Below are 26,728 nucleotides of genomic sequence, written 5' to 3' on the forward strand. Positions count from 1 at the left end.
GCCCTACCGAGCCTGGCGGGTATAGCCTCCTCAGGAGGAAAGAGAGCTGCCGTTGCAGGAGTGGAGTGGAAATACTTAATAAAAAAGAAGGGAAAAAGAAAAAAAGTACAGGGTAAGGTCAAAAATGGACACAAGGTATGGAGTACTCTCCGATTCTCCGGTCGTCCCGCTTTCCTGTTCAGGAGTTCCCGACCGGGAAATGGGGGCGCGGTGACGGGGAAAAAGGAAAAAAGAGAGAGAGAAAAGAGAAAAAAAAGAAAGAATTATGGAGACGGTGGCTTCTTTGGGTCCGCGTGAGAATCCGATCCAGCACAATTGCCGATCGGGCATCATCAGCCGTGTCAGGGTTTGCCAGTGGGTGAAGACAGAAAACCCGCCGACGCCGGGGCGACCTAGGAGGATGAGTGCCAGTGGCAGACGGCATACGGTCTCTACGGAGAGTACATACATACTCTGTTGAATAGAAAGAGAGATTGCAATTCGGACTCCTGAACCGGGCTGGGTACGACATGGAATGTTCCACACGGCTGGTTGCTGTTCCGGTGCTTCGGTCGGCGAGAGAGAGGCGAGAATCGGGTGGACGATCATGAGATCAGTGGGAGTGGGAGTAGTAGGTAACGCCCGGGGTTAGATAGGTCCAGGGTACTAAAGCAGCCTGTGGTGGTGGTGAGGTGATGTTATAGAGGGGACTCGGATATTGATATACTAGTAAAGTTTAGGATAGTATAGTATAGTATATCATGATGCAGTATAGTTCTTAAGGTACCAGGTATCACAGTATACCGTATACTAGTATAGAGTATCTGTATACCTTCTATGTTATCCTATACCTTCACCTATGCTATACTACCCTACCCTATACCACACTATGTACTCTCCACCTCCACAAACCGGGGCTCCACTCTCCACGAATCGCGTCCTTGCAGAGGGACCTCCGCAATTTCAATTTCCAATGCTCAGTTCCCCAGCGGCTCTCGGCTGTCTCTTTTTTTATCCTTTTTTATTTTATTTTATTTTATTTTTTATTTATTTTTCCCCCCCATTCCCCAGTGGATGTTCTCGACTTCCCCGTTCCCTCCCGACTTTTGGTCACTGGTCCTCCTGCCGACGGCCCCGACTTTTTACTTTCCTTCTCCCCCACACTCCGCTTCGACTTTATTCTCGGCTTTCACACTTGGTCTCTTTTAGGGTCTTTTCGGTTCTGGTTCTTTACTACATCCTATTTGACTCGAACTTCCCCCCCCTTCCCCCATTTTCCTCCCCTTTCGGCATCTTCCCTCTTGTCCAACCCTCCCTGCCAACTTACTGCAATAGCAGCCAACAACGAGAACCCATCGGTGAGTCCTGTTGTGGTGCACTCGGCATATGCAATGCTGACGCGGTGTTTCGCAAAGCCGAGATTCTCATTCCCTCCATTCCACCCATTCTTCGATTCTCCCATTGCCGCCTGACACTCTCCCCCAGCCCGGCCGGAAAGTGTCACATACTCCCGAACCACCACCACCCGCCCACTTTCCATTCTCACCTACTCTCTTCAACTACACCTCACACCTATATGCAGCCCATGGGATACCGATCCTGATCCTCGCTATTTGAAGTTGATACTTCCGCAGACCTTGGGTCTGCTCAATTCACCATGCGATCCAGCATCGCTTGCGCTCGTTGCCGGCGCAGTAAGATCAAGTGCGTCAATGCCGGCATCGACACCACCTGCCGCGCCTGCGAATCCTCCGGTCGAGAATGTGTTTACCCCCCCCGCTATTGGTGTGAGCGGCGCAAAGCGCGACTTGGCTGCCCTGGCCGACGGCGACGATCGGAATGGTGACTGGGATGGGCCGAAACGCCAGCGCTCGCGCAAACTAACCGGTTTGTCGGGCGCCTCCGCTGGCTCCAAAGCCGGTCTCGACGCCCTCGATGCCTCCGTCTTGACCACTAAGGTCTGGGAATCCGTCTTCGATCTCTTCCAATCTCACTTTGCGACTCTTCTTCCCTTCCTACATCCCGCGACGTTCCTCGGCCAGATTCGCCAACTCTCTACACCCGCTCCACCACCTATACCTATCGATGGGATTGATGCTGCGCGAAATACTACAGGTCTGAAGACAGACTCCTCTTCTTCTCTGATTCCGTTAGGTGTTTTGGCTCTGACGGCCCGCTTCCACCCGCCGCTGGTCGCCTACCACTCCCCGGCATCCCCCGGCCATACTTCGAACCCCGTCGCGGCATCCGAATACTATGCAACAGCGCTCCGCAGCCGGCTGGCCGGTCTGGATGGAGCTAGCCTGGCCATGCCCGATCTTGCACGCGTCCAAGCGCTGCTAATGCTGGCCCTGCATGAGTGGGGCATGTGTCGCGGCAAGAGCGCCTGGGTCTATGTTGGAATGGCCATTCGTCTGGCCCAAGCTATGGGCCTGCCCTTTGAATTGGAGAATGAGTTCCCCCCGCGTGATATGTCCCGCTGTTCTCCCGGCTTCAAGACAGAGGCAGATCACTTTGGTATGCGTCGCCGATCAGAGGCTAAAGAAGCGACCTCAGATGATATCATTGCTCAAGAAACCAAGCGCCGAACCTTCTGGGCCTGTTTTACTCTGGACCGCTGTCTAAGTAGCGGAAAATATCGCCCACGCATGATTCGGGTCAAAGAGCTCGGAATTCAATTGCCGAGCGATAATGCATTTGCCTTCGGCGAGCGGGTACGAACGGCCCGACTCAATGAGCCGACGGCTCGCCGACCACCAAGCTTTGGTGCACAAGGGGTTCAGATTCCAAGCATCCGCCAAAGCATTGGGGGCTTTAACGATGAGAAGCTTCCTCCTACTAACGGAGCCTCAGACCCCAAGGCGTGGTCGCCCATTTCACGCCGCAAGGACTCAACTGAGGACGATGTGGATCGATGGGAGGTTGGTGCCGAGGAATCGGTCCTCAGCCGAGTGATCCGTATCATTCGCATCTGGGGCAGCATCGCCAAGTGGTCTTGCGCTGGAGGTCGACGAAACGAGCAATATCCCCCATGGCACCCGGAATCGCGATTCGCCTCGCTCCGGATGCAATTGAATGAATTCCAGGACAGCCTTTCCCGAAACCTGCAGTATTCCCTGCGAAATACCGACACTCACATCATGTATAAGACTACGCTGGCGCCATATACCGTTATGCACGTTGTATACTTCCTGTCTGTCATTGTGCTTCACCGCACATATATTCCCTTCTTGCCTCTTCGCTGCAATGAGCCATCCGGTCCTCTCGACGAGCCCTTGTTCCCTTCGGATAAGGTAAATGGCCCTCCCGATGGGTTTTGGCGCGACAGCTCCCGTGAATTGTTCAAGGCCGCGCGTCAGATGATTGATCTGGTGGCTACCTGTCAAGGACGTGGCGCTCTAGTGGAGAACCCACTTGTGGGCTTTGCTATCTACAACGCTGCTTTCATCGGTGTATATGGTACGCACTTCCCTCACATGGACATAGAGGGCCTGATGGGGCCGAAGGCTCCTCCCGCAAGTCACGATAGCCCCCAACCCGGTGCTACACAGGTGCGCAAGGCTCTCGACATACTCCGGGAGACGCGGCCCCGATTGCGGATGGCCGTGGGATGGTTCCGCACCTTGAATCGCCTCCACAGCTACTTCTCCAAAGTCAAGCGTGACTTCCGTCGCTATTCGCGCATTCGACTGGACAGCATGTCTGATGCATCGGACCATGCCATGTCCAACGGGGTGCGACCGGTTCGCGATGGCGGCCTCGGAGGTGGTTTAGAGGAGTTCAAACTTCTCGAGAAGCTCTTCCTTGATTTTGGATCGATCGAAGATCAACTTAATGAGCATGGAGTCGACGACGATGGCACTGCTATTGGCATGGCCGGAGAGCCAATGATGCAAGAGCGCTCCACCAATCTCAGTGATGCAGGAAGCAACGCTGTCAAGAGCGAACTAGGCGATATGAGCGACCAGCCCCTAGATGGAGCCGGTGGTCGTCGCGAATCCTGGGTCCCAGTCAACAGCCCCGGCTTTCCTCCACCAGGCCATGAAGGAGACCGTCGACCCAGCCTTCCTTTGCCCAACAGCCGTCCCATGCCTTCACAATCCCCTTACTCCCTCCCATCCCTCCAACAACACCACCCAGACGGACCCATGTACACCTCTTCCCCCCCGAACCTTCCCTCCATCGCAGCAACCACCCAATCGCCATCCCAATACATCACTGCCACATCCGGCAACCGTCTCCAACCCATCAATGCCTGGCTCCCCTCCCGCCCATCCGTACCGCCTCCTCCATACTCCCAGTCTTTACCCCCTATCAACGCCACATCTGCTTCCCCACACAGTCTGGCTGTCCTACCACCTCCACCCCCAGTCGCTCAGCTCGCGCCATCGCCACCTCTCACCTCCACCGATGGACCGGACTCAAGCATGCTATCAACCAGCCTAGCTGGCGATGATGTCCTCGCTTTCTTGGATGGCTGCGAATGGTCCCAGATCTCTCTCAACGCACCATCCGAAGTGGGAATCCCTATTGGCTGGCTAAGTACGGTCTGGACGCAATTCACTCGGTAAATGCTGCGGCCTTGTTCCCGGCATTTCCCAGGCGCATTGCAGGAGTGAGAAATTGACGCTGGCATTTCTATTTGTCTGTACTATTATTCTTATTTTTACGACTTTCCGTCCTTACGTCTCACGTATGTACGACTATCTTCCACGAATTCGCTGGCGACACGGAGAGGATGTATGACAGGGCAGGGTGCAGTACTTTTCAGTGTAACATCCTGCCCTGCTCTGTTTTGATATGGCTTGAGCAGCTCAGCTCTTCTCAGTCAACGCACAAAAAATCATCAGGAATCAGGGTGATGATCGCCGGAGCCGATTGAACTTCTGTTTTCTCTCATCCTGCCTTTTCTCAGCTCGGCTCGCCCCGAGTGGAGAAGGAGATGGAGTGAATACATCAACCGCCTCTATCAAATTAGCAAGAACTTACCATAGCTCTACTTATTACCTATGGTACTGTCTTGATTAATTTATATCGTCCACCTTCGACTCTGATCCTCATCACCTTGCTTCTTGCTCTGTTTTCCTTGCAATTTCCAGCCGATTATTGCTTTTATCTCTGTCTCGTTTCGGCGCAGCTATGGCCGCCTTCTTATCCCGGCCCGTTTTATCCCTGTCTTATCTCTCTGGATCTGGCTTATTTTTGCTGTTTGTTCCTGATTTGATTTGAATGATTTCGCTCCCTTGTCTAGTACCAACGGTACCTGGCTGGGTTGGTCGGGTTGAACCGGCGACAAGGAAAAATCCTCGCGTATATTTTCCCTCCCACATCGCTGTTGTCCGTCTTTCCAAAAACCTTTTGCTTTGCTTTCCCTTCCCTTGACTTTTGGATTTGCCTTTCAAGCTTTGTTTTGGTTTTGTCCGTATGAGCCGACATCGATTGCTGTTTCGAGCGTGCGCTACCCTTTGATTTGTCCCGACAAGCCTTTTTTTTTTTTTTTTTTTTTCTCTCTCGTCTTCTAAGTGGTTTCTCTTGAGGTTTATGGTTTCCATTTTGTCGGGTTGGGATCCCGACCTCTTGTGTGTCGTGGAATGTGATTATGACGAGCTACGGCGTTACGCTCTGAGGAATTTATTTTCCGGGCTGGTTGGCCTCTTTTTCTTCCTTATATCCTTTTTTCTGTAAAATTTCTTTTGTAGACCTCGAATCCATGAGCAACTCGTAAGCTGGTGGTCTTGGAGGGTCCATTGGATTTGTGCTCAGGCTCAGGAGAACTTGAAGCTCAACGGCGCCTGCCTGCTTGGGCAATTCGATGGTGGCAGTGAGTTGATATTGACAGTTCAGATCCGTTGGATGACTTGATGAGTAATGTTCAAAGTGCAGAAGAATACTATTCGGGCCAGGACTGAGCAGCTTGAATACATAGGGAGTGTGACTTTGTTCTATAGTACTACTGCCCTTCTCTATCTTCAATTTCCAAGATGGTTACGGTCAGAGTAGAATATCCAAGGTCTGATCTGGACATATAGTCCTCTTGTGTTTTTTCACATAGATATCTAGGTACCAGCAAACAAACTGCAGTAGCAGAATGGTCCCTTTCCACCTAGCTCACTTTCGTTTTGCATGCAATCCATGAATGTGTAGCCCTGGACCTCGGGAGGGCGTTCAAGCTGGAGCACGGCTGAGCGATGATCGACCCATGAATAAGATGTCTTCACTGGCAGTGTTTCCTGAGCCCTCCCGAGGTCCTCAGCACATATACTACTAGTAATAAGTACTAATCACCATCCAGTGTCTCCACCCGGATTTATGGTCCAAAAGGGTATACAGACGATGAGACCAATAGAATGTAAGAGCCCTCTCCCACCTGACCCCTTCAGTTTCGGCTATCTGTAGAATCACACCACTACTATTATCTTGTGACAGCCAAGCCTTAATCGCAATCAGACCAATCCCCTCACAATAGCCGCAGGGGGGGGTTCACGCTAACTAGCTAAGGATCAAGTGGAAGTGGGAGGCCCGATTCACTGAAGGCAACCACAACCAACAGCAAACAAAACCAAAACAAAAAAAAGAAAGATGCTGAGTCCTGGAATCGATCTTCTGACCTGGACAAAAAAACAAAATTGGCAAAAAGGTGGTTCAAGGCAGCTACTAGCGTTTCATTAATCAACCTAACCACTCTTCCCCCCAAACGGGTAGGGCCAAGACCCCTAGACCATTCGGAGCTACGTGACAGGATGGACTCTTTTCCCAATTGTAACCGATACATTGTCTATTATACTATAGATTTGTATACAGCTGCTGCATCGTTCCCCTAGATGCCCCTGCAAGTACCATACCACTCAGGCATTCGAAGTTTACAACGGATGACCAGGGAAGAATAGATCGTACCTACAACATTGCATGAAGGAGTAGGGCATATACGCATTTACATACAGTCTAACAGATAGTCCATAAACCGCCCGGGTGTGGAAGGATACCTTAGAACTGACTAGATTAGGCTGAAAGATTCAACTGGAAGTGGATGTGGACCTTGGCAAGACTTAGCTGCAGAGTGTGGACGATCTGAGCGGCAGCATGCATGCGAGAGACGAATCAACCTCGAGAGTTGGCTTCCAACCCCGGATTCCAGGTTTAATCTGCCCTATAATACCTTATAGCCGAGCCGTAATACGTGCATAGACAAGAATTAAGAAATACTCCTGATTCTGTCAGATTTTTGTTGTATATCAACAATGATTCTATGCCAATGGGCATGAAAAAAGATCTTTCATGGCTAATAATTTAGTCATTTCCCCTTTTATTTTCCATAGATTCCAAAGTTGGAACCTGTATTGAAGCTGGATGAAGCTTGTTATCTTCAAAAAAAGAAACATCATGTCGAAGGTTTCCCGTTTGGTTGACCTTGCCGGTGGAGGCTGAGATACTTGCCAACGACATCACTTGGCAAAGGCCGCACTGCAAGGGGTATATCTTCAGTCTGTAAGTGATCATCATGAAGAAGCCACCGTGTAACCTGTACACGTCTTTCGGCATTTTTACCAGCAGCGACATCAGCGACTTTTTCGGCCACGCGCTTCTTTTGACGGCATGCCACTAAGTCATCAAAATCGACGCTCAGCTCAGTACTTGCATCGTGCTACGAAAAGAGATTTAAATTTATACAAACGCGTATATCTGTAAATTGGCTGCCGTGGAATGTCGGACATTCGAAACCTCCAGGTTTCATTGGTTGATATGAGTCATTATTTCTGTCTGCTCTCAAAATTGACGATTGAACATGGTTGGCGAAACATCCTTGAGAAATCGAGAAAAATTGTTTATTTTAACATTAGTAGACATCAGTATAAAATAATTGACGAGAAAATTGGAAGTTCTGGTTCAAGGAAGTCCGATCGGCCTGCATGGGAACTTACCCGAGCGATTCTTGCAAGAGATGGCCTAGATTAATCTGACTCATTCGACTCGTTTTATCTCTCTTTTTTTTTTCATTTCGACATTCCGGAGTCAAGTTGGCTTGACTGTCTTTTTTCAATTACTTTTTCGGAACTTATGGGGAATAATTGGTCAATTGAAGCTGGATATTTTATGGGGTTTCGGAATTCCCGAATAGTATTTGGCATGGGGCAACCTCAAATCGGAAGCTTCAATATTTCTTGTTTCTATCCCCCCCTTTTTTGGCGGGTAGTATTTTCGGCTATCCTTTCTCTAGTATTACATACTTTATGGTTATTTCTAAATTAGTGCTCTCGCAAAGATCCATGGTGTAGATTTTGTAATTTAGTCCCTGGCCTAGTTTCTTTAGGGTTAATGGGGTTTGTTTTGTAAGACTTCCTCTGACTCACCAATGTGAGACCGAGGACCATGACAGCAGCACTATGATCTCTTTACCATTTAAATTCCCCTTCCTTCCCATTCCAGGGTTTTCCTCTTTCCACTCTTACCAAAACCATCTCCCCTCTTGATCATTCCTTCCACAATGGAAGCGATAAAGCAAGTATTCACAACATGCAAGGCCGAGGGCCGCACTGCCCTGGTGACCTATGTCACCGCTGGATTTCCTACAACTCGCGAGACACCTGAGATCATGCTTTCCATGCAAGCTGGAGGCTCAGGTGCGCCCCACGATTTCGAAATTTATCTCAACGCAAGCTAACATGGTCACTCCCAGATATCATCGAGCTCGGTATTCCCTTCACAGATCCTCTCACCGATGGCCCAGCGATCCAGAAGTCACATGCTCAAGCACTTGTCAATGGTGTTCGAATCCCTACAATGATGCAAATGGTGCGAGATGCCCGCAGTCTGGGATTGACTGCCCCGGTGCTACTCATGGGGTACTACAACCCCGTGCGTGCATACGGCGAGGCAAAGTTTTTGAAAGACTGCCGAGCAGCTGGAGTGAATGGATTCATTATCGTGGATCTGCCTCCCGAGGAAGCCGTTCGATTCAGGAATTTGTGCAAAATTGAGGAGTGAGTTAGAGGACAAGACGTTGATGGGAGGCTAGTGACACTAATCCTCTTCGCAGATTATCATACATTCCCCTCGTTTCACCATCGACAACCGACAGTCGTATGGCGATGCTCTGCAGTATCGCTGACTCCTTCATCTATGTTGCCTCCAAGATGGGGGTGACTGGGGTAGCTCGAGCGCTGGATACCGGATTGGAGGAGCTTCTGAGCCGAGTGCACCGCTACACCAAAGGCTCTGTACCAGCTGCGGTTGGATTTGGGATCAGCACACGCGAGCACTTTCTTGACGTTGCTAATTTTGCGGAAGGAGTCATCATCGGCAGTAAAATCATCGAGGTGCTTCAAGAAGCGCCTAAAGGTACTGGCGCTGACAAGGTCAAAGAGTACTGTCTCAATGTTTCAGGTCGCAAAGAGCCTCGGAGCATCATACCTCTTCAAGACTCCAAAACTGGCACCTCAGCGGCAGGTCAGCAGAGCATCGAACCGGAGATCGCACTCGGAGAACAAAAACATGCCGCGCCGATGGGCGACAACACCCGATTCGGCCAGTTCGGTGGCCAATATGTGCCCGAGGCCCTGATGGAATGCCTCACCGAACTAGAGACCGGCTTCAATAAGGCGTCCGCCGATCCAACCTTCTGGGAAGAGATTCGCTCCTACGCCTCATACACCAATCGCCCTTCCTCTCTCCACCAAGCCTCTCGTCTTAGCAAGCATGCCGGCGGTGCTCGCATCTGGCTAAAGCGAGAGGACCTGAACCACACCGGCAGCCACAAAATTAACAATGCGCTTGGACAGGTCCTCCTCGCACGACGACTTGGAAAGACATCCATCATTGCCGAGACGGGTGCGGGTCAGCACGGAGTAGCCACCGCGACACTTTGTGCACTACTCGGTCTTAAGTGCACGATTTTCATGGGAGCAGAGGACGTGGAACGGCAAGCGTTGAATGTATTCCGGATCAAGCTGCTCGGTGCAACGGTCATTCCTGTGCCTGGGGCACATCCCGGTGATGGAGGCACGCTTCGAGACGCGGTGAATCAAGCCTTTAGAACCTGGGTTACTGATCTCAAGACGACGCATTTCGTTATCGGGTCTGCCTTCGGACCGCATCCCTACCCGACTATTGTTCGCACTTTCCAGTCTGTTATTGGGGAGGAGACCCGCTCGCAGTTTATGGAGGAGATGAATGGGAAGCTTCCTGATGCAGTCGTTGCTTGCGTTGGCGGAGGGTCAAATGCGGCGGGGATGTTTTATCCTTTCTTGAAGGATAGCTCGGTGAAGCTTGTTGGCGTTGAGGCCGGCGGTGATGGCTCTTCAAATGGTCGCCATGCAGCGACTCTGGCTAGAGGCTCAGTGGGTGTGTTGCACGGCGTAAAGACGTACGTTCTTCAGGATGATGACGGGCAAATCATTTCAACACATTCGGTATCGGCTGGGTTGGATTATCCTGGGGTTGGTCCTGAGCTGTCTAGTTGGAAGGAGTCTGACCGGGCTACCTTTGTAGCTGCTGATGATAAGGAAGCCCTCGATGCGTTCCGACTTTTGAGCGAAACTGAGGGGATTATTCCTGCCCTGGAAAGCGCGCATGCCGTCGCTGGTGCTGTGAAGATAGCCAAGGATCTTGGCCCTGACAAAGATCTTGTGATTTGTCTGAGTGGAAGGGGAGACAAGGATGTAGAGCAAGTTTCTAAGATGCTGCCCGAATTGATGTCTGCTGGGGTGAATTAGAGTTGTACTAAGAGAATATCTTTCGACTTCCAACGAGTCTCATTTTTATCCCTTCCCACATTCTTTTCATTGGCGTTGTAGCCACTAGACCCTCGAAACTTTACTACTGTATCGTGAGGAAATTTTAGGATATCAGTTGTGGGTAAACTCGAAATTATGCGGTTTTGCGGGGGCGAGTTGCCTAACTTTGAAACCCATCCAAGGTTTCATAGGACCACTAATAATTATATGAATACTATGTAATAACAATTAAATACTAAGATATTTTTCAAGGCATAGAAACTGCCGTTTGTAACCAATCCAACAACTTTTCACTCCTCCACAAGCTTCTCTCCCTCTTCGCTAGATGATATGCTAGAGAATTGAATTCCCCGAATAGCATGTCCTTTCCACATCAGCAGCATAACAAAGAAGTAAGAGAAGACCGCGAAGAACGCCATCATTCCATAAACCCAGCCAACATCCACAGCTTCGACCCAGGGATTAATATAGAAGCTGATAGTAAGGCCATAAACAATACGGTAAGCACCGATAACAATGCCTGCTTCGGCGGGGTATCGCGTGAAGCATTCCACAACATAGTTGACGGTCACAGGTACACTGGCCAGAGAGCCAATGGTGACCAAGAAGACCGCAAACGCAAGCACCATATAATGCAGGTGATACTGCAACGCAGCGCCGAAGATACCCAATCCAATTGGGTTGATGACTAGACTTGGTAGCCAGAGGACGTGAAGACGGTACTCGGGCTTCCATGAGCCGCCGTTCCAACGTTTTGCCAGGGCAAGTGGGATACGATCGTTGAGATAGTGTCCATAAAACTGAACGAAGATAATACCGATCCAGTGGCAGAAGGTGAAAGCCGCATTTTGCTTGAGTGTGAAGCCGTAGCCACCAGCTGCGACTGGTTTCTGAAGCCATACCGGGGTGAGCGCGTTGACACCGACGTAGAAGCCGAAGGAGATGAGAGTGAATATGCCCATGATTATTGTGACGGGGCAGATTCCGATGAGGAAAGGAGTGATGCCGATTTTAGCCTGTCTTCAGTTAGATGATCTGGATATTAGGTAGCTGCTAGGAGGTGTTGAGACGTACTGTTTCCTTCCAGGTTGTCGGCAACACAACACGTTGTCCGAAGAAGAAGGTCGCAACACGGTTCGCAACAAGGCCTTGTGGGATTTCAGGGTTTCTTTCGAAATTCACCCGGTCGAACCCAGTTTCCTCAAGGAAACAAAGGCAGCAAATAAGCGTGAAGCCGAGCAGGCCAACCGTCCACCAGAACTCAACAGGGAAGAAGGCATTGGCGGAAACAAATCCGGAGAAAGTTGGACCGGCAATGGTGCCGAAAAGAAAGGCCATATGCAATGCCATAAAGGTGCGACCACGCTGGTGAAGGAAGAACAAGTCGGTCACGATGCGCGGGCCCAGGGTTGTCGGTACTGCCCCGAAGAAACCGGCAAACAATCGCGACATGATGTACGGAATATAGTCTTTCGGGTGGGTCATGACAGCTCCCCAAATCTGACAAACAAGCGTGAAAAGAATACACCAAAAAATAACGGAGCTGCGGCCTAGAACATGTGAGACTGGCGCGAAGAAGAATGGGCCGGCAGCCATGCCGGCCAATGCAGCAGAGTTCTATACCTCAAAGTCAGTTTTTAACGAAATTTTGTGGTACGAGAGGAGGTGTATAAGCGAAGCCATCAGCACATACCGCATACGACTCTTGTAGTTTCGTCTTTTTATACAATTCCTCTTGATCCGCAAGGTTAAGCTGGCCCGAAAGAGGCGCGATGGCGCCAGAGAAAGATGCCAAGCATAACACGGAAAGAATCATATATTTCTTCCTAATGGACCAATTCTATGGGTTTGTGTGAGCATATTGTTCATTGTGAGCTCTAGAGTTAAATAGCCAGGACATTCGCGAGCGACAATCATGACATACCAGAGGATCTCGAGGGTGGGTACTGGGTTTAGGAATCAGGACGAGGTGCGCATCGTGCGCACCGTCAGCAGGCGACGAGGCAGAAGTCTCGATATCCTTCCCGTCCTTCTCGTCCATGACAGTCAGTCGTTTCCAAGGTTGTTCGTGTTTAGATGGACAAGCTGCAACAGAGGCGCCAGCTGGGCGCAGGGCGGAGGAGTTAGGTAAGGAGCTAAGGGGGGGGATTTTCCGAATCTCCGGCCAGCCCTCTATTTCATTTTTTATGCGACGAAGATCGATGGCTTGGCGGCCTCTAGGCTAGTGGCTAGAACCCATTTTTTGTTTGATGGGACGCGTCACCTTCGGCCCAGAGCATTCGGTCGCTTATCTAGGTATATGTACAGTGCTAGTATAGAGTGCCCTGGCTTGTCTACTACTACTGTTTCGATTTTAGGGAATGACTCGTACTCAATTTCTACTGTGAGGTAGATGGCTTGGCTAGTGACTTGGCCAGGAAGCTTGGCTCTCCGCGAAACAGTTTTCGGCCATCAATACGAGGTCGGTGGAGATGCGGATACCCCTGGATCGGGTTCAACTTGGGAGGACTAGTGCGCACTAATCAACCCTGAGCAACTTGACAAAATCATCGTCTTGAATGGCTAATGGGCAGTTTGCTATGGGATGGTGTAAAATGGTTGTGAACAGTATCAATAGCCGAGAATATTTCGATGGTAAATGAGAAGGCCGATCGCGGTGGCTGTCACTGCCCGTGCCGATGCGATCCACCGCGGAAAAGATCCAGACCCACGCGGGCAAACCTGAAAAGTCCCTTCTGCCAGTGATGTATAACTACTAGTAGGTACCTAGGTATATACTGATTATACTAGTATTCATGCTTCTGAATAGGGATCATACAATGAGTCAAAATTAATATATTGTCTGCAAATCCATGCTTGTAAACTGTAGAAATGATATTCACCGCCTATTATCCAATACGGCAATGCCGATCGTGGAGCAATCGTCCTTGAAGGGAAGCCCTGAAGCCTCTGGGGGATGCTTGTAAAGCAAAGTTAGACCGTGCTGCGAAGGAAGATCTAATTCGAGTTGCTAGGGCCTGGGGTAGCAGCTGGGGCCAAAAACTTAAAGATAAGTTAAATATCAAGAAGCTAGTACTATAAGGTTGGGTAAATACTACTATAACACGTACTAAGCGGATGGTATACGGTAGTAGAACTATAGTAAGTTGGAAGGATTTACTATAGAATAGTATTCTAAACCTAGTATACTACTATTTCAGAGTTGGGTGTCCGACTAGGAGTCATCGCCATCAAATGAATTGACTTTGGACCAAGAGTTTGTACCATGGACTAACTTAAATAAAGTAGGCTCTTGTCAGGTATGAAATAGTCCATGGTAGTACCACTGAACAGCATAACTACCACTCACTAAAATAAGTCAGGCCTGACTCAGAGGCTAGAGGAACCATCACAATATCAGATCTGTGATGCAATATGGTTTTTACCTTTGGCATTGTTGCTTTGGTTGCCTAGATCGAATGGCATCCGCTCTGGCACCAACATGTATCTACGTCCTGCTTCTTCTCCAAGTTTATTACCTTCGTCGATCTGCTACTACATATTGATCTGCGAGTATCAGTATCTGAGCATCCTCACAACATTCCCTTCAGCCCAACTGCAACGGCGAGCTCATAATCGGCCCGAAGTGGGGTTTGAGAGTGGACTTCGGCGTGTTGAGCCGTCGCCGAAGTCGCGCCCTACAAAACTGCTCCAGGCTCGAAATTTGTGATCGTCTCACAGAACTTGCAATTCTTCATTGTGACACACTTCAAGCCAAAAGAAATACTATGAAAATCTTCATACGAATTTAGCATTTAATTTCCCATCTCATTGCCTCGCAACTCACCTCGCCAAAATGAATCACATCCGTGGCGATGCAGATTTGGAGTCCCAAAAACCGTCCCCGCAATTAAGTTCCCCTCACGACTCAGACACAGAAGAAGAGCAAAAGTCAACACCACCAGCCTCACCTGGATATGCTCTTGCTTTCTGGAGAAAAAGTCTCATTTTGTTTGTTGCAAGCTGGATGACATTGGCGGTTACATTTTCCAGTACTTCGTTGCTTCCCGCGACTCCTGAGATCGCAACCGAGTTTGGGACTACAACGGAGATTCTCAATGTTATCAATGCTGGAGTACTGATTGCTATGGGCTTCTCTTCATTTATCTGGGGTCCCATTACAAACATTTTTGGGCGCCGGGTGGCTTACAATGCAGCTATCATCATCCTTTGCGGATGTTCGGCGGGTACTGCCGTTGCGATTAACTTGCACATGTTCATCGCCATGCGACTTCTCAGTGGATTCACTGGAACTTTCTTCATGGTTGCTGGACAAACTCTTATTGCTGATATCTTTGAGCCAGTTAGTTTCAAGATATACCCCATCCATCTCGAGAAGTGTGGCTAATATTTGCTAGGTTGTCCGCGGAACTGCAGTCGGATTTATGATGGTTGGATCAGTCAGTGGACCTGCCATCGGTATGCTCCCTTATCCACTTGAAATTTGCTCCTGTAGATATACTGATAATTTTCCAGGCCCCTGCATCGGTGGAATTATCGTCACCTTTTCCCAATGGCGCATTATCTACTGGCTTCAATTCGGCATGACTTTACTTGGCCTCGTTCTGTCTATTCTTTTCGTGCCAGCAATTGGGGAAGAAAGACTGTCCACTTCAAAACATTCGCGAAGCATGTCTCATGTTTTGAGAATGTTCAACCCTCTCCGTATCTTTCGCCCATTCATCTACCCAAACGTGCTTTTATCTGTGAGTAATGTCTATTTCGCCCTTCTTTAAATCGATTACAGAGCTGACCATTGTAGCACCTAACCTGTGGCCTTCTTGCTACCTTTCAATACGCGATCCTTACATCTGCCCGTTCAATCTTCAATCCGCGTTTCCACCTGACTACTCCTCTCGTTAGCGGTTTATTCTACCTCTCGCCAGGAATGGGGTTCTTGATAGGAAGTGTCGTTGGCGGAAAACTGTCCGATCGCGCAGTCAAAAAGTGGATTGTCAAACGTAATGGGATACGCCTACCTCAAGATCGACTGAACAGCGGCCTGATCACATTGATCGTTGTACTCCCTGCTTCGACACTGATCTACGCATGGACCTTGCAGCAAAATGTAGGCGGCATGCCTGTGCCGGTCATCAGTGCGTTTACGGCAGGTGTTGGGTTGCTCGGAACATTCAATGGTCTTAACACATATTCAGCTGGTATGTATCCTTAGGGAAGAATGACGAGTTGAGCTTTACTGACCGTGTTTTATAGAGGTCATGCCGCATCTCCGATCGGAGGTTATCAGCGGGAAATACGTTGTTCAGTACATCTTCGCTGCAGCTGCAACAGCAGCAGTCGAACCACTGATCAGTTCGATCGGGGTGGGCTGGACATTTACAATCTGTGAGTTTAGATTCTCTCCCGGCTTGTCAACCCGTGGAAGTCAACGATTCAAGGTCTAACACAATACCCAGGTGTCTTTTTCGCCCTTATCGGCGGGTTCTTTGTCTGGACTATTACGAAATGGGGAATTAATATGCAGAGATGGGTTGAAGAAAAATTGGGCGAGGATGAAAAGCCGACATGATTGAGCTGAGATGATCTGAGATGAATTATTTGACCAACTTAAAAGCGATATAACAGCTGCATTATAAATTTGAACTCCAGAATATATGGAGTGACATGAAGTAACAAGATAGATCATTAGAATGAAAAGAAAACATTAATCTAGTGAATTTCAAACAAGTCCGAAGCAAGATTTACTGAATGACCAAGCTCTATTTTATGATATTATACACACTTCTTGTCTCTAGATTTTTCCAACGGCAGATCGACAGAAATACTAATATCCGTGAAAACCCTCTTCTTTGGCTTCGAGCGATGAGTCAATCTGCAAAATCCACCGGTGATAACTATTTAAGAAGATGTAAGAGTCTCTTTCACCAGTCTCCACTTCAACGCCGAAACACAGCGCTGATTGGTGGAAAGACCGATGTTACTTCGGCGGTGACAACCGAAAGCCTCGGCGCATCTGACAGTATCGCCGACCACATGGCATCTTCCCTTCCCGACATCTTCGCACCGACCAATCCCGGGTGTAACAATGAGAATGACGAGATGACACAATCCGTAAGGCTGAAACGGCGCTCACTGTTCGAGGACGAAGACGAAGAGAACGGGCGCCAGCAACGAAGGAAGTTTGTCGCGTACGTGCTCCAAACCCCAGAGCAGAACAATTACTCACCCATCGCAGCTGTCAGAGATGCCATGCGCACAAAATTAAATGCTCTGGCGACTTACCCTGCAGCAAATGTCGAGCTGTCGACTGTGCAGATGAATGTGCCTATGCCCCACGCGACCGACAGGTCAAAGTGAGCGAGAAGTATGACGCCGAGCAATTTGAGCCGTGGAGAACCCCGCTAAACGAAAGTCCTTTAAATCTATAGTTATCTGGATCAGATTTTAGCGGAAAATCGGCGCTTGAAGGAACAATCGGTCACTTCGGCCGACGCGGCCGACGTCAACGAGCCTCCACGAGCAGAAAGGTATGCCCTATCCAGTTCAAGTTCTTGTTTTGCGCCATAGTATAATTCATTACGATGGTGGAATAAAAACGAGTGTCAAACACTGAACAAAGAGAAATAGAGGTCCCTCTCGACCAGCTGACACAGCGGACAACACGAGTATCCAAAATCCCATCATCGGTGACCGTGCCTGGTTCCACCGCTACGATCCCACTTCGCCACCTATCTATATCGGCGAAGCAGCATGTTCGGCTTTCGCCACGCGGTTCCGGCGATTTCTCACAGGAAATAATACCACACCACATATTCCCCGAACACAATGGGAGCGTGAGGAGACAATTGCAGCGGCCGCCAACGAGACGGACGCCCGTTGGCCGAGCTTACACCATGCGCGCTTGTTGGTGCGCATTGCGATTCATCAGATCGGATATCTGTATCACTTGATGATGCGCAAATCTACCCTCGACAGACTGGAGGAGATCTATCTAACAGGGGACTTTGATTGCACCGCGAACAAGTGCAAGTTCTTTGCCCTTTTTGCGTTTGGACAGGCGTATTCGATTCGATCTGAACCAAGCCCTGGCTTGCGAGTTCCTGGAACCGCATATTTTGCAAAAGCCATGAGTTTGGTGCAGGTTCTTCCCGAGAGAACGAGTATCACACACCTGGAGACTCTATTGACTCTTGTAAGTGTGGCTATAACTTGAAATAACCTAATGACTTCTCTTCACGGAAGGTTAATGTGCTGCATAGTCTTTATTCTCATACTACCTCAACCGACGACACTCAGCCTACGTCCTGATTGGAAATGCAATGCGTATGGGTCTCACAATAGGGCTGAATCACAACATTCCCGAATCCCAACTCATCGACCCCGTTGAACGCCAGCACCGCATCGAAATATGGTGGACAATCTATATCTTTGACCGAATGTGGGGGTCAAAAATGGGTCTACCAATGCAAATCCTCGACGAAGACATCCACGTCGACATGCCGAGTCCCATCACTCCTCGCTGGCGCCACGAAGAAGAGCTCTCAGATACAGAATACATGACCGCGAACATCCAACTGGCCCGAATAGTCGGCGAGACAATCTCAAAGCTCTACAGTCGACGAAAATACCAAGAAACATTTCTCCAACGCGTGCAGAAGCTCCTCAAAGCGCTCAAGCATTGGGTTGACACCCTCCCCGAGAGTCTACGGCTGAACATGGAAGATCTCGAGTCGAGCAAGAAACCCATTGTCTCGCTCCATATGGCATTTAATCAATGCGTTATTCTAACTACCAGGCCAACACTCCTTCACCTCCTCATCACTCTCCACAAGAAGAAAGAAAAGAACAGCGCCACCGGCACCGCCACCGGCATAGTACCAAACGGTGTCGCAACTGGTCAAATTGAAGAACCAACCGTCTCCCAACCAGTTCTCACACTCAGCGAAGCATGCATCCACGCTGCAAGACACTCCCACTCAATGATCCTAACTCGCTGGATAAACGGCACAATGCCGACATTCGGATACTTCCACGCCCACTACCTTTTCTCATCAGCCCTCATCCTCGCCATGTCCAGCTTCGTTCCAATCGGCAATCCAAACGACATGAGCTGCTTCGACTCCGCCCTCGACCTCCTACGCTCAATGTCAGAAAATGGAAACCTCGCCGCAGCAGAATTCTACCATAACCTCGAACAGGTGAAAATTTGCCTGAGACACATATCACGGTATACCACCTCGACCGCGACGCGCCGATGCCATGATTTCTAGCAGCAACAGCACCGGCAGCGTGGCGGCGGGTATTGGCATGAACAGCGGTGTCGGTGTCGGCGTCGGTGTCAGCATCAACAACGCGGAAAAGATGCCCACAGAATCTACCAGCAATGCCATTGGAAATCCAGCAGGGGCATTCCCTGCCATACATTCGCTCTCGCCCTCGCTCTCGCTTACGCATATGCAGACTCATGCTAGTGGAGCTGGCAGTCTCGTGCCCCCACATCACCATTCGCATTCTACGCCCGCCCAGGCAGCGGCAGCAGGGGCAGGTGCAGGTGCAGGCCTATCGGCAGAAAATGAACATTTGCTCGCCGGTTCTGCACTGGCGCCACCCCCGCCGTCATCCATGCATACAACGTCGGAGCCATATACGTTCCCGCCGCGTGAAACGATCAGCGGGTACACGACGCAGATGGCATTTTTGGAGCCGACGATGCAGGATTTTCTTGCGCAGTCGGATATTGATTTGGGGCTTTTGCATCCTGTTGATACTTTTCTTAGTGAGGCGGAGAATTTGTATACCTGTCATGAGCTCTGATGTGGCGGTTTGGCGGGTACATGGTTACTACATAGCTATGTACTGCTCCGTACGGATACTCACTAGTGGTAGGGGCAGGGATAGCGGACCCGGGAGTATGGGTGCTTACTTTGGTATAAGTGGGGGGGGCTGGGGCGAGTTAGTGGACCGGTCTCACCATGTGCGGAGTACTAGGGCAAGTACATAGTTACCACGTTGGTAGTTAGTACCTAGGTATTTGTGATGTATAATGTCTAATTTTTGCTATTACCTCCTCTACTCTGGGGTGAATTAGGTAAAAAGCCGTTGCCTGGAATGAGCAAATCGATACTAATTTAAGTTAGATTATTGTTTCGATGCGGGTAGCGTGGGGCAAAATATTTAAGAATTTTGATAATTAGTCGTGGTTGGTGGGTTAGTGTTTATCGCGTCCCCGGGCCGCTGTCAGGCATGTATCCCATGTATGGCTTGCCAGTGAATGGATACGTTTTTCTACTTCTCTCGAGCCTCGAGTTCGAAATGAGAAATGAGAAGTCGCAATACTTTGCACAATCAAGCCAATTGATAAGCAATGGTCGGCTTTAACACAGTCAGTTACTTTAGTGTACCTGATGGACAAGATTTCAGTATGGAGCGCAATGATATCGCTGAATAACGCACTAGAATTAACAACATTTTCGAATAGGCAAGAGTCCAACAGTATGCAAGGGGCAACAAATGAAAACCTAGACCTCGGCGGGAAAAAAGCCAAGGGGCAGCATACAAACCAGTCAGCCCAACCACCCACTCCAGACCAGCACGCCAAATCAAAATGTATCCAGAACGATGGGGCAACGTATGTTCAGCCACAGTAACACCACCCAGGAGCGAATGGAGATGATGAGAGAAGGAAGCATGATATGCATGCAAAGGGCAATCAGCATGAGCTTTATCCATATATTTAAATCGAACGCGGAGCCTCGAGAGCCAGAATGAGCAGGGTGGGAAGGACCAGTTTGGATCGTAGAGCCCAATACCCCGGTTCCGATACCGATTCCGCGGGAGAGAGTAAAGGTGAAAGTGAGCCCCAGAACCTAGAAATCGACGTCAATATTCAGGGTGAATTTCAGCCCATGCCGAAAAAGGATGTCCGTACAGACAAGCCAGGCTCGGTGTGCAGAAGGATCTCGGTCCGACATGGCGTGGAGCCAGCGGACAGCCTTCTGAACTTTCTCCCCGAGCCCGATAGCTTCGCTGGTCCCTGGTAGAGTTCTCGCGAAGAGCTCAACCATGATTATCGTTGCAGATTGCATAACGTAGTGCAGAACACACCACCAGGGCAAAACTTCGAATGGCCAGTTCACGTCGGGTTCCTCGGGTAGAATATCCAACATCTGCTGTGCAGATTCCACGCACGTTGTTGCCATTATGTCGCATACGGAGCTTGGGGAGGGTGTGCCGAAGACTTGATGGGCGAGACGGCGGAGACACGGCCGCGAGATAACAAGCTTGGTGGTATAGAAGTGGAAAGCTAGACTGACGCGCTGACGGATGAAAGGACGGGTGTCGTCCAACTCACCGAACTGAAACTCCGCTGGAAGACGCGAGAGCCAATCGTCGGCAGTGGTGTTGAAGTTGGAGATTGCCACTTCCATCTCCAACCACGACCGCCGTGTCCCTGCCCCGGGTGAGTACAAAGTTTCGATTGCCTCCCGCATTAAGGTGGCCAAATCCACCACATAAAGGAAATAAAGGGAGATATTTGGTAATGGGGTTTCCATTGTCGACTGGGGCGTTTGCTCGGCGCCTGTGCTTGAAGACACGGTTACCGAAGAGGCCACGCTGGACCCAGGGGTTGTGGGATCGGTAGAGGTGAGAAGAGATGTTAACAAATTGCTCCGTGATTTGTGGTTTTTGATCAGCTGAGTGACTCCTTCGTCCCAAAAGTCCTCTTCGCGATATGGAACGGGGAGGGGCGTGGTACAAAAGATGTCGCTTGTGCTGGGGGGCCGCCCTGTCATCACGTATAGCACGGTATCCAACGCAAATAGTGCCCACCACACGCGGTATCGAGTTTCCTTCGATAGATGGGCGACAGTTTCCGTCTCGCTCCGAAGATTGAGTCCCATCGCCACCGCTGAGCGAATTGCTGCCCCAATGGTACGCCAGGACCAAGTGAAACAAAAGGCTGGTTAGGCAAACCCACTACCAAAGTAAAAGAAAGATCAGCATAGAGCCATCAAAGGTAGACACACCTGTTAATCTGTCCCGTCGACAAGAGGTAAAATGCGGCTAGGCCCTCTACCTGCACTTGCTGAAGGTTTGGATGGTCTAACAACGCGACGCTGCCCATGCTTAACCGCCACGCCCGAGCAAAGTAGGCCAGATGATCAGTATAGTTTCCCTGAGGCTGACTTTGGAGCAGGTTGGAGTGTTTTGCTGCGATGGCAAACACGAGGTTGAGCACGGCTGTCCATCGCTTGCCGGGTCGCACGTTAGGATTCGAGTAGAAGGACCGGTATTGGTTGAGAAAAATCTCCTTGCCGATAATAGGGAAATCAGGATGAATGGTCCGGAAATAGCTTTCGACGAGCATATCGGCCATCTGTTGGGGTGGTCGAACTGAAACGTCAATATTTTCAGGGATAGGGATGTCCGAATCGTCTAGAAAGTAATTGAGAGATGAGATGGATGGTCGTTCGGGGATGTCTCCGATGGGGGTGAGAGAGCCTTGATCGAGGTCGCGCTTAAGTCTGTACAACCATGCCACCTCTGAATGCTCCCCAACAAATCCCATGGCCTGGGATGCTTCATCGCGGTTAAAATCCTCCTCGGTGTGGTCTCTGGTGAGCAGCGGGTCTCCTGTTCTCCCAGCATCGGATCGAGTGGCCAAAAATCCGGGGGACTGGTCATGGTAAGATGGGGATCACATATTAGGGAGATAGATGGCAATGGAACAATGGAACAATGGGATGCAGAACATAATATCATAGGAAAATGGGTTTCAGGTCAAGATTTTGGGAGGAGAGGGGAAGAGATGCGAAGGGGGCGTGGGTTCTCACTCTGACTAATAGACCACCTAGGGCCTGATCAACGTGCTGGGCCGATGTCGAGTCCAATCGTGGGTACAGATCTCGTAGCAAGCTTTCATAGCTTTGCACTTGTGCGGATAGATCTTTCAACTCTCTACTCTCTTGGTTAGATGATGGTCACAGATCCCATGAAGCGTCGGTACACACTTGACCATCTTTTCTCGTTTCCGATCGCCATAAGAACATCGGGCACCGCTATCCTGACAACGCTGACAGGAGGGACGATGACCGCTGCATTTCGCCTTTTGATCGCGACAGTTTTCACAGGCTCTACTGACCCGGCCACTGGTTGAAGTGTAGCTACCAGGATAATTCGAACGGGGGATCGGGACCTTTGCGTTCATAGGCCGACCTGGGTTGGAACCCAAACGGTCGTCACCAGGGATAGGCTCCATAATAACCCGGAGCCCAGACGCCTGGGTCTGGGTATGGCCCAGACTAAACTGATCGTAGATGAATGAATCTGACTCGTGCTCCGAGAAACTCGGCCTTGGTTGAAAATGAGACGGGTGACGGATGAAATTGTCGCTCATGACACGACAATTTGTGGGTTGTGTTGGTGCGCACCTTGAAGGGGAAAAAAGGGTATACAAGAACGCACTTTTTGAGCCTAGCGGGTATGGCAGAAGAAAAGAGAAATGCCAAAACACGTAGGCTTAGAGAAAAGAGACCAGGGCTGTTCCCTATAGCCACCCACCCCCGCGAGAGCAGTTTTTTTTTTTCTGGGCATAATTTTTTTCTTCTTATTTTCCCAATTGCTCCTAGGGCAGTTTTGGGGATAGGGAACTTTCGGGGAACCGGTATACGGCGATATTTCACGCAATGGGTTAGCAAAATGGAGTTGTGGATATGGGTCTCGCGAAATGCTGCGCTGTGGTATGTCGGATGTGAAAGCCGCCCTGTTTTGCCACTTTAGCCCGATCGAGCCCCCCTCCCTCAAAGTACTTGGAGCGCCACACTCTGGTAATTTTCACCGGTGATATATCGCAAGGAGAGGAGGTTTATGCAGAACTTGAAAGTGGATTCCTTGCTGGCAGCCATCCTTTGGCTTATAGAGCTTATTTCTTGTTTCGAGATTTGATGACAAGTAGACCGACCATTGTTATCCGGAGACATAAGGTGAGAAAAAAAAGATAGGAATATCTTGAGTTTGACCTGACATGTCAAAGTAGACAAGGCTCCTTGCAGTTGACACGATCTTCTATCACTTTGTCTCGTGAGTACAGAGAGTGATGCTCCTAGTCAGAACGAGCTCGTTTTGACTAGGGAATGGCATGATAGCTAGCTGGTAGGTGGTTTCTTGTTGTCCTATGCTTGGCGTCCAAATGCTGCCTGGGTCGATATACAAATCCGTAGTCGTAACACACTTCCCATCGAAGGCTCCACCGGTGTAATATGGAAAGCCTATACTGGGTTCGGCATTTCTCTCAAGCTTTGCTCTGGCTTCGCGGAAGCTGCCGTGCTGATAGAAGTTCTTTTCTAGTCAGTGAGCCAAGGATACATTGTTGTGCTGTCGCTCAGTAGATATGAGTGTGTCTTTGAAAGCAGCCAGTTGAATAATAGCCTTTTCCATTCCAATCCTGGGGCTTGCACATGTACCGGGCCCGCAACACATCCCCCTTGAGATGATTCTACCATCAACAAAAACCCGGCAGCTTCGATGATCTTTCATCCCTCGATCGTGGTCTTTGGTTCCTGATCGATACCCTCGTCGTCAAGATAACTTGCTCTTCTTCTTCTTTTCCCGTCACGATTCGACCTTTGGCAGTGCTGACCATCAGCCGAACGAAACCGATCCGCGAGAAGAGTTTGTCATTTTCCCTTCGACACAGCGCAGGGGGGATTAATCCTACCGAATCAACCCCATACACAAAGGAGTGTTCTGGTTTGAGGGATCTTGTTGCTGTTCCAATGATACCGAAAGGCCATCGTTGGCTGTCGAGTCTACTCAGGAAGCCGCTCCGTTGAGCGGGAGTTTTGCAACAAGACTACGGACCGGTAATCTGTTGAAGCTGAGAGCAACTTCCTTGAGGAAATTAGAATGCGATAGTCGGTCAAATCTATTCACTCTGGCTGGTATTACTGATGAAGTTGGTAAGTCATGGGACCTCGCTGAGCCAGGGAGAGGAGCCGTCAATGCCGGCAACCACGGCTGAAGAGTTTGCTTCAGTCACAATTGGCTCACTGGAACTAATGGATATTAGCCACAGGATGTTTAGTTTCAAATTCAAGCCCCTCGCAGCGGAATCCGATGGTAGCTGGCGACCCCGACGAAGCCAACGCAACACGCAACAACTTGCAACGCGAACGCCGATCGACCCCGGATACCTATTTCAGGCCTGAGAAATCGTCTGCTCCTTTTCACGGCCGAAAAAATCACCTTCGAGTCCAACTCAGTGTCACTGGGGTCCTACTCATCCGTCATACTGGGTGCAACTTCCCGACGACACTTTGCTGGAGCCCAACATTGGCACAGGTACAACCCCGGATGACCGGTGAAGGATTTCTGGTCTTCGCAAAGGGTTTATTCACGGGATACAGAGATCCTAACTCAAATCCTGCGACGATGACTTCAAATGCCCGTGTCTTGACGTGTCTTGGTGTCTTGGTGTCTTGGTGTCAGCGGCGTTCTTCTGGACCCAACAATAACATCGGGTGGAGTTGCGCCTCGATACCATGAAAATGGCGACCAGCTAGATCCGATAGCTGAATCGGTCCATACTTCATAGCGACAAAGACGTATCAAGACTTTTTTTTCTGGGTGTTGCGAAGGTCAAACCTCTGATCAGTTCCAGCATTTCTGCTTTAGACAGCCGGAAGCCGATGCCGCCTACACATCAAGATCCACCGAACAGAAACCCTTGGGAAAAGAATCAAGCCTTTTGCGAATCGAAAGCATTTCTCTCTAGACAGACCAAGGTCCCTTTCGTTTGTCACGGTCGTCTTGAAAGTTCTTTTTTGGAAGGTACTGTTCCGAACCACAGTGGCGTCCGTCCCGATAGGGCTGCGTTGACATGAACATTCTATCGAGGACTGTCAACCACGCTGTTCAAGATATATATTAGCCTGTTCGGGGAAGCAGATATGGAATCGAATGCAGGGTCATTTCCATCCTAAATGACAAGATTCACAGAGTGAATGGTTGAAGGGGTTATGACCACATCTGTGAGTGGTGGCCGGAGTGCGACCGGGTCTCGAGAAGAATATCTTGATGACAAACCAGATCGGGCCAAAAGGCCAAGCAGGAAAAAAGCGTGGAGTCAATGGATTGAAGCAAGACTTTCTGTCGTTTTCAACAAGAGGGCGATGAGGGGGGAGATGAAGGGGTTCGGTTAATCCCTGGAACTCGGGAGCCAGGTGATTTTCTACCGGAGAATGAATCCGTCGTCGCTGGACCATTCGCATGCCGAGAAAAGCTCTCTGAGCTGGCACTCGCTCCGGGCTACAGACGGGAATCTGCAGAACCAGGCATTTCTCGAGGCCAACTCACGTTTCCTGGGGCTTTTGAGGCTCGGAATCTTCCTTGAGAAACTCATATGGGTGGCGAGTATTATGCAAAGCCGGATAGTGCTCCCTCAAGGCGTCGCCTCGATCAGGCTTGTGGAACCACCAGCGTTCTCAACCCGAAAGGGAACTTGGGGGGGCACAAGGGTCTTTCTTGCAGGACGTTAGAGTTGTACTAATGATAATCAATGGAGGAGGAATAGTGGTCACAGTCAATGAAGCTGGTCAGAGTGGTCGTTGATGGTCGTTGGTGATCGTCGGTGGTCATCAGTTGGGTTTGTTCTGTTTGGGCCTGCTTGGTCGTTCCTTCCTTCATTTCTCTCTTCTCTCGCTGCTTTGTTTACTTCCTTCCCCCAATGACGACCAAGTCACCTGTTCTCTCTAACTTCCTAAGGTCAGTCTACACCCTTTACATCCTTTACACCCTTTACGACATTTATCTAGGATCGAGACTACACATTCCCATGGTCTAGTGCAGCAGCCCGGTGGCAAATTTCGATAATTTCGAGGTCCAATTTAGCGCCCACGCTTACTGTCGTGGCTTGTCTGGATATGCAAACTTGTTCAAGCCACAGTTTTCTGGTCTCAATGGCTTTGAAGCCCCGACCTGCATAACACTAGCCAACCTTGATTGTGTGTAGGTTCCGGTTC

General features: G+C 49.7%; 5 protein-coding genes across 5 annotated transcripts; 4 read left to right on the forward strand and 1 right to left on the reverse strand.

Moving 5' to 3' along the window:
* Positions 1-1,691: 1,691 nt before the first annotated feature.
* On the forward strand, positions 1,692-4,550 carry N7533_012730 (putative C6 transcription factor; the record flags this gene model as incomplete). Its single annotated transcript, XM_057109380.1, has 1 exon — positions 1,692-4,550. The coding sequence occupies one exon, from the start codon at positions 1,692-1,694 to the stop codon at positions 4,548-4,550; it is 2,859 nt and encodes a 952-aa protein (XP_056954481.1).
* A 3,911-nt stretch (positions 4,551-8,461) lies between these two features.
* On the forward strand, positions 8,462-10,688 carry N7533_012731 (tryptophan synthase; the record flags this gene model as incomplete). The annotated part of the gene is made up of 3 exons (XM_057109381.1): positions 8,462-8,597; positions 8,654-8,957; positions 9,014-10,688. The coding sequence occupies 3 exons, from the start codon at positions 8,462-8,464 to the stop codon at positions 10,686-10,688; spliced, it is 2,115 nt and encodes a 704-aa protein (XP_056954482.1).
* Positions 10,689-10,999: 311 nt separating this feature from the next.
* N7533_012732 (Major facilitator superfamily domain general substrate transporter) lies at positions 11,000-12,750 on the reverse strand (the record flags this gene model as incomplete). Its single annotated transcript, XM_057109382.1, has 4 exons — positions 11,000-11,725; positions 11,784-12,326; positions 12,403-12,549; positions 12,634-12,750. The coding sequence occupies 4 exons, from the start codon at positions 12,748-12,750 to the stop codon at positions 11,000-11,002; spliced, it is 1,533 nt and encodes a 510-aa protein (XP_056954483.1).
* Positions 12,751-14,544: 1,794 nt separating this feature from the next.
* On the forward strand, positions 14,545-16,278 carry N7533_012733 (putative MFS transporter; the record flags this gene model as incomplete). The annotated part of the gene is made up of 6 exons (XM_057109383.1): positions 14,545-15,051; positions 15,107-15,167; positions 15,225-15,454; positions 15,511-15,907; positions 15,963-16,094; positions 16,166-16,278. 6 exons carry the CDS (start codon positions 14,545-14,547, stop codon positions 16,276-16,278), a joined length of 1,440 nt encoding a protein of 479 aa, XP_056954484.1.
* A 464-nt stretch (positions 16,279-16,742) lies between these two features.
* N7533_012734 (transcription factor domain-containing protein) lies at positions 16,743-19,523 on the forward strand (the record flags this gene model as incomplete). Its single annotated transcript, XM_057109384.1, has 5 exons — positions 16,743-17,062; positions 17,138-17,236; positions 17,337-17,901; positions 17,969-18,936; positions 18,983-19,523. The coding sequence occupies 5 exons, from the start codon at positions 16,743-16,745 to the stop codon at positions 19,521-19,523; spliced, it is 2,493 nt and encodes an 830-aa protein (XP_056954485.1).
* Positions 19,524-26,728: the final 7,205 nt, after the last annotated feature.

The sequence above is a fragment of the Penicillium manginii genome (genome assembly GCF_028828005.1).
Source record: "Penicillium manginii strain IBT 31320 chromosome Unknown utg000009l:1.0-3297300.0:1.0-3298630.0, whole genome shotgun sequence".
Lineage (NCBI taxonomy): Eukaryota > Fungi > Ascomycota > Eurotiomycetes > Eurotiales > Aspergillaceae > Penicillium > Penicillium manginii.